The 7,779-nt window shown below is 38.1% G+C and overlaps 1 protein-coding gene across 2 annotated transcripts; it reads left to right on the top strand.

Moving 5' to 3' along the window:
• The first annotated feature begins 337 nt into the window (after window positions 1–337).
• Window positions 338–4,261, top strand: LOC306872920 (polymeric immunoglobulin receptor-like). Of its 2 annotated transcripts, XR_013784437.1 has the most exons (7): window positions 338–458; window positions 546–842; window positions 937–1,254; window positions 1,384–1,701; window positions 1,776–2,051; window positions 2,269–3,065; window positions 3,139–4,217. XR_013784437.1 is itself a non-coding variant. In XM_079421846.1 (6 exons), the coding sequence occupies exons 1-6, from the start codon at window positions 416–418 to the stop codon at window positions 2,400–2,402; spliced, it is 1,386 nt and encodes a 461-aa protein (XP_079277972.1). In that variant the 5' UTR covers window positions 338–415; the 3' UTR covers window positions 2,403–4,261. The 2 variants fall into 2 exon arrangements, 1 of the variants encoding a protein (XP_079277972.1); XM_079421846.1 differs by having other exon boundaries at window positions 2,269–4,261.
• Window positions 4,262–7,779: the final 3,518 nt, after the last annotated feature.

Genomic DNA, 7,779 nt, shown 5'->3' with positions numbered 1-7,779 from the left:
TAAACATATGGCAGGACTTTTACTTTCTGACCCCTGGACCATCCACCTCTGTCTGTAATATATCTGCTTGTTTTACACTCTTTGGCCACCAGGTGGTGTTGAGAGCAAATGAAGCCTCCAGAAATTAACCCTTTTGTAAACCACTTGGCTGAAAAGCTTAAAGCTTCATGAGGCTTCATCTGCCTATCACTAGAAACCACCCTCCGTGTCAGATACTGTATCCTCCAGTAGGTGGCGCTCTTTCAGTGTGATTAATGTGATCTTCAGTCAGTGGTGATGGTGGGAGGAGCCAGTAAAGCTGCTCAGTACTGATAAAGAGCTGAATAAAGAGGAAGTAACTAAAGCAGACAGATGTAGAGACAGAGAGATTCACACAGAGATCATTCAGCATAAAGAAGACTGAACTCAAGTCACAATGAAGATCCTCCTCATCTTCTTCACTTTCTACCTGATCTCAGGTCAGAGCTTTTCTCTTTCATCACTGCAGTAATGATGCTGTTTTCTGTTCATCATCTTTCTGATCACAGTATCAATCTGATTGACAGATGCAGTGAGATGCTTTAGCGTCACGGGATATTCTGGAGGAAGCATTCTTGTTGATTCTGGGAAACTCTGGTACAGTGCAAATGTTAAGTGCATGAATAAATTACCTGAGTGGACAAATATAATGAATAATATGAAACATGATAAATGGATAAATGATGGAAAATTCACATTGTTTCAAAATAATGAGGGAAACCTCATGATCTTCATCAGAGATTTGAATGAACATGATGCTGGAGGATACTGGATTGGTGTTCTTTACAAGTGGGGTTTAGATATGACTTTACATGTGGAAGAAGGTCAGTCATTTTAAGATAAAAAAATATTTAAAAAAATCTTTTTAAAGCCTTTTTAAAAGTAAAATATATTTAATATGTGTCTTTATTATGGCAGATTCATGTTGTAAAGTGTCAAAGAGAGTGATGGTGAATATTGGAGAAACTGCCAATTTCAGCTGTGAATATTCACCGAATCATATTAATGATGTCAAGATCATATTCAAAGAAGGAAAAGACTCCATTGAGACGATCTACAGCAGATGGAAGAAGAAAGAAAGATTCAGTATTTCTGATGACAAACATAGAAACCTCTTCAGTGTGAGAATTACTGCTGTGACACCAGATGATGGAGGAGTTTATTTGTGTGGAGTTTGGATCAACAGACACTCGTACACTTACTCTATTATTAATACTGTTCATCTACATATTATCAGTAAGTAAAAAAACAAAACAATCAAATCTTGTTTAAAAATGTCTGAAATGTGATTTGCAGCAGAGTTGATTAGATGTGATATTATCTAGAAACGTGAGCAGTTAAATATTATTGTTTACAATTATAAAGTGCCTCCAGTCGTGAGACGTGAAGGAGAATCTGCTGAGATCATCTGTCCTTATGATTCAATCTATAACTCAAAGCCAAAGTCTCTCTGTAAGGGGAAGTGCTCCACTAGAGACAGAGATCCTCTCAGTGAGACTGTGAGAGAAGAGAAAGAGACCAAGACTGACAGACTGACTCTGAAAGATGACGTCACTGCAAGTGTCTTCACTGGGACCATCACTGGACTGACAGCAGAGGATGCTGGGAAATACTGGTGTGCAGTGACATTAGAAACAGACCTCAATTATCTTTACACTCATCTGATGGTCATCATGAACGAGGGTGAGGAAGGTTTATTCATCTGAATATGTGAAGCTACGGCTGTGAATTGATGCTCTTGTGTTTGTAATCATTAGAGCTGAACTTGACTAAGTATGAAGGAGACGACGTGTCAATCCAGTGCAAACATCATGATGAAGATCAGAAAAGCTTCTGCAAAGCACATGAAGCCTCCATGTGTGTGAAGGATGGAGTTTCATTGGAGACGATCAGAGATGATCGATTCTCTTTCAGTGATGAAGCATCTACTGGAGTCTTTACTGTGAACATCACTGATCTGAGAGAAGAGGATTCTGGGATATACTGGTGTGGAGCTCACGTCATCACTAAAGTGAACCTCAGTGTTAAAACAGGTAAGAAAACTTGAGATAAAATGAAGACGTGTCTTTTGACAATGTTCATGACTGTTACAAAAACAATTGAAAACATCAGAACAGCTTTACAGTCCCTTTATATCCATTCACAAGTGTGTATATTTATCGTAATTGTCATGTTGTTGTGTATGTTTATTTCTGTACATGCTTATTCCTCTAGTTACTCTATAACTGTGTGTTTGCGTTTTATTTTCAGATTTCACCTTGCTCAACATGATTTGTGTTTCTTCAGCTCTGCTCCTGATTGGTGGATTCTCTCTGATTATGTGTAAACTGAACCTAGATTTTTTAATTGTGTCATATACAGGTGCATCTCAAAAAATATTGTGAAAACTTCATTTTTTTGTAACTTATTTCATAAAGTGAAACTTTCATATATGTTTTACATTCATAACATATAAAGTAAGACATTTAAAAAAAATAATAATTTTGAGGATTAGAGTTTACAGCTCATGAAATCTCAATATCTTAGTATATTTATATTTGGGTTTCATTAAACAACCAGCTCTACAGTATAAATTCAGGATATCTCTTGTTCTTTGAAACCACAATAATGGAGAAGAATGCTTACTTGGCAATGATCCAGAAGACAATCATTGACACCCTCCACAAAGAGGGTAAGTCACAGAGGGTCATTACTGAAAGCTGTGGCTGTTCACAGAGTGCTGTATCAAAGCATATTAAATGCAGAGTTGACTGGAAGGAAGAAATTGGGTAGGAAAAGGCTCACAAGCAGCAGAGATGACCGCACGCTTGAGAATACTGTCAAGCAAAGCTGATTCAAACACTTGTGAGAGCCTCACAAAGAGTGGACTGAAGCTGGAGTCAGTGCATCAAGAGTCTCCACGCTCAGACGTCTTCAGGAAAAGGGCTACCAAGCCACTTCTGAACCAGAGACAACGTCAGAAGCATCTTACCTGGGCTAAGGAGAAAAAAAAAACTGGACTGTTGCTCAGTGGTCCAAAGTCCTCTTTTCAGATAAATTTAAATTTTGCATTTCATTTGGAAATCAAGGTCTGGAGTCTGGAAGAAGAGTGGAAAGGCACATAATCCAAGCTGCTTGAAGTCTAGTGTGAAGTGTCCACAGTCAGTGATAATTTGGGCTGCCGTGATGTCTGCTGGTGTTGGTCCATTGTGTTTTATCAAGTCCAAAGTCAATGCACCCATCTACCAATAGATTTGGGAGCACATTATGCTTCCATCTGCTGACAAGCTTTATGGAGATGATGATTTCCTTTTCCAGCAGGACTTTAGCACCTGCCCACAGTGCCAAAACCACTTCCAAGTGGTTTGCTGACCATGATATTACTGTGCTTGACTGGCCAGCTAACATGTCTAATCTGAACCCCATATGGAATCTATGGTATATTTTCAAGAGAAAGATGTGAAACAATCGATCCAACAATCCAGACGAGCTGAAGACTCAATAGTGCCTCAGCAGAGCCACAGGCTGATCGCTTCCATGCCATTCCTCACTGATGCTGGAGTTTGTGCTAAATGAGCCCTGACAAAGTATTGAGTGCATAAATGAACTTCAAAGAACTTAAACTTTTCTGCTTTGCAAATCCTTTTTTTGATTGATCGTAGGAAATATTCTAATATTTTGAGAAACTGGATTTTGACTTTCATGAGCTGTAAACACTAATCATCAAAATTAAAACAAAAAATCTTTTGAAACGTCTTACTTTACATGTAATGAATCTGAAATACAAAAAATTATGTTTTTTTTTCACGATATTCTAATTTTTTAAGATGCGCCTGTAGAGCAGATAATAATCACTACTGAGTAACCCAATCCCTAAAGTAAAGGCCAAAACTTTTTTTTTTTTGTTCAAATGAAAGCAACCCAAAATGTCTTCTAAGGGAAGTTTGGTCTCAGTTGTGTTGTTAATGTAGAGACAGATGAAACTGGTGACAGGTTTTTGTGTATCATCAGTTTAATTCTCCACATTCTGACTCTAATTGTGGAGCAGATCCACATCATTCTCTGACAAAACTCTCTACACCACCCAGAAAACATGAAGTTTTAATTGTGATGACTGCCATGCAGGATGATACACTCATCTCTCATGGGAAGGAAATGTACACTGTTTACTCCATTGTCTATTTATGTTTGATTAACATGTTTTCAATCAAATTTGTTAACAATTTCAGAAAGAAAGAAAAAAAAATTAAAGAGATGTGCTTGGAAATGGCTTTCAAGGTTTGTGCTTAAATGCCGTTTTATACTGTGACCGTGTGTTAAAGATCAACCAACATGCTCTCCAACTTGTGGTTTTCTTTGCTGTTCTTTGAGTCATAACCAATAAGCCCTTCAGCCACGTGCAGGTGTGATAAAAACAGGAAACGCTTTGTTTTGTGCCAATGGACAGAGAAGTTTCCACTTTACATAAAAAGCATGCTATGCAGTTTTATTGCATAGAAAAACATAATAGTTAAACTGCAATTATTTCTACAAAACTGACTTATTCTAGCCATATTTACAGCAGTCATAAACCAGTATGCATTATAAAATATCTGCTTGCTTTCAAAAGCTATGCCAGCACCACTGAGACAACTAATATTGTCTAAAGATGGTGAGCAGCAAGGGTGCTTGGGTCTCCAGTTGTTTTTAGTGTTTTTGTTAGTTTTTCCTGTTTTTGTTGTTGTTGTTGTTGTTGTTGTTTGTCAAACACGAGAACTGCTGAACGTTCGGCAGAACACACCACAAAATCTCCAACCAGTTTTCGATTATTCAGGTGTTTTGCTGAACATAGTAGTTGGCGGAGCTGCTGTGCTGTTTAGACGCTTCAGGATGCGCAGACGGGGGAAGTTACAAAATCAAGTATTTTATTTCCAAAATTACAAAGTAAAATAGGAAGCCAAATAGACTTCAGGAGGGGGAAAGGCCAAAACAACAAACAAAAGGACCCTCTGACTAGTTAGGGAGTAAAACTGTCTAAACTGACAAAACAAAAGACAATTAACAACAGAAATGTACACTAACTCTCTAACTAAACAAAAACGAGAAAAAAAGTTTCACAGAAAAATGGCAACAAAAAAAAAATGGCACCCGCCTCCCTACAGCTTCCAACACAGAGAGACACGTAGTGCAGCAACAACACTAATTACTTATTCGGAAAGCTACAATAAGCCGTAACTTGAGCAAATTTTACACAGTATCAATCGCTGACAAAACTACAAGAGCAACACAAAGCAGGGGCGAAGTACAGCACTCTGGAAGTCAAGCTTCAGTGTGATAAGCATGTTGAACAGCTTTTAAGCTTGCAGCCTCTGCACAGTAACGAGCGGCTGGTGCAAGCAATCACCTTCCTCTCCTCCACACCTGGTTGAGCAGCAGTAACACACAGAGAGACACAGAAAGAGAGAGAAAGATAGCACACAGCTGTGTCCTGTTGCATTAATTCTTCAGATATTAAAAGCAGGGAATGTGTTGTATCAGTTATATCCATTACTTATGCATTCTGAATCTTGCATTCGAGGATGACACACACAAACCAGGATGAAGATGAGGGAGCTGACTTTGAGAGAAAAGCAAGCAATTTGGATGCTGAAAGGAAAAGGAAAAGAGGAAGTCAATTAGAGCTCTAGCAAAAACAAAGGGCATGGAGAAATCAAGAGTTTGGAAACCACCAGCAACCAACAACGACCTGATCGGCTGAGAAAACAACAGTAGTTGATGACAGACAAATCATAAAAGCTGTGAAAATGAACCCTAAAAGACGTGTCTGTAAAATCACCAACAACTTCCAGAAAGCTGGGGTGATGCTCTGACAATCTACTGTCCTCAGGAGACTTTGACACAGAATTACAGATGCTACACAGCAAGATGCAAATCTCTGACCAGCACCAAAAATAGAAAGGCAAGATTAGAGTTTGCAAAAAAGCACAAAGGTGAGCCAGAAGAGTTTTGGAACTGTGTTTATGGACCGTTGAGACAAAGATGAACCTTTATCTAAGTGATGGGAAAGCAACAATGTGGAGAAAAAAGGGATCTGCAAATGATCCCAAGCATACAGCCTCATCTGTAAAGCATGGTGGAGGTGGTGTCATGGCATGGGCATGCATGGCTGTCTCTGGAACAGGCCCTCTCAACTTTACTGATGACTTAATGTATGATGACAGTAGCAGAATGAATTTGGAAGGGTACAAAACCATCTTGCCTACCAATATTCAAGAAAATGCCACCAGATTCATTGGGAAGTGCTTCATATTGCATCAGGACAATGACCCAAAACACCCTGCCAGTTCAGTCAAGGAATTTATAAGGGAAAAGAAATGGAAAGTGAGCGGGTAAGTGCTGTGCAGGTTAAACCTCACTCCCCGACCTCAAGTGGCGCTCTAGCGACTGATGCTAGAGGCCGTAGCCTTTAGCCTGCTTGTTAGAGCGCCCGCCTCCCATGGTCGAATGCCACTCGGAGCGGGGCGAGTAGGACCGCAACATATATACGTAGGTAATCACTATCTCACGTCTACGAGTGTGAAATTGCATTTATACAGCAGTTTAACGGGACGAGTGTGTAAATAATTTAGAAACAACAACGGAGTATCTAAAGCTTCGTTTGTGCAGAACTACTTTCTTCCGCCATGGATTTAAATCTAAGTTGACAATATATATATATATTAAATATTTACTAGACAGAAGCTCAAAACTGTTTTTGCTAACAAGTACAACCAACTGCAGTAAGAGTGCATTATAAATATTGAATCCCTCAGTGCCTTTTACTCTCAAAGGACTCATTTCAAACAATATATCATATTTAGAATATGTTATACTGGATGAAAACTATTTTGTGAAATTTATTTAGAGGTAGTGTATTTTAAGGAAATACAATAAAGACACTGCATGTTTTATAGCCCATAGTCTGTGAAAGTATAATATGAGTTTGGTCAGACTGTAAACAAAATTACAGTATCATCTATTCATATTTATATTTTTGTTCTTGTGAGCTGTGCAGACAACCTCTATTGAATCTCTCTAGTGTTAGTGTTTGTGATGTCCTGTTCTCCATTGCCTTTATTATTGTTTTTTAGCATCTACACTCGTAAACCCAAAACAGCTGTTTTATTGAAACCTCTGGCTCCATCTAGTGGCAAATATGAAGTAGTTTTACATTTCTATGACTAAACATTAGATTTCTTGGTTTCATTAAAATGCGTTTTATGTATTGTATTGTATTGTATTGTAGTTGTATTGTATGGTAGTTGATACAGAACATATATTTATTCTGGTTTGATTCAGTGTAGATGGCACTAATTTACTAACCTACTGTATGTTCAAAAGCAAAGAATGAATCTGAAGGAATGAAACTTTGGCCTAATATTTGATCATTACTAAGCCATTGTTCGTGCAGATGTTTGTATGATCAAAGTGAAGGGAAGGACGAAGATAAACTCATGTTCAACTATCATCAAGGATACTGAAGTTTGTCTGAAAGCTGCTGTCCGTGGTGCTGAATTCACATCAATCTGCCATATTATTATTTCTTATGCATAAAGTAGCCAAACAAACCAACAGTAAAGATATGGTCTGTTTTCTTATTACAAAAAAAAAAAAAGTTGTTATAAAATGTCAATAACCCAAATTAGATCATTTTTTTTCTCCATGATTGCCTTGTACAGACTCCAGGGGACCTCAGTGAACTTAAATGTTCATTTTATAGTCGCCCTCTAGTGGAAGATTAAAATAATGTTGATGTTGATCTGT

Source organism: Barbus barbus, assembly GCF_936440315.1.
Source record: "Barbus barbus genome assembly, chromosome: 7".
In the NCBI taxonomy this organism is placed as follows: domain Eukaryota; kingdom Metazoa; phylum Chordata; class Actinopteri; order Cypriniformes; family Cyprinidae; genus Barbus; species Barbus barbus.
This window is presented reverse-complemented; position numbering and strand designations above follow the sequence as displayed.

Excerpts from the sequence above, each read along its gene's own strand:
- LOC306872920 (XM_079421846.1), top strand. The coding sequence starts at position 416 with ATGAAGATCCTCCTCATCTTCTTCACTTTCTACCTGATCTCAG. Across the intron at positions 1,255-1,383 it reads TGTTCATCTACATATTATCA|TGCCTCCAGTCGTGAGACGT; the intron begins GTAAGTAAAAAA and ends ACAATTATAAAG. Across the intron at positions 1,702-1,775 it reads GATGGTCATCATGAACGAGG|AGCTGAACTTGACTAAGTAT; the intron begins GTGAGGAAGGTT and ends TGTAATCATTAG.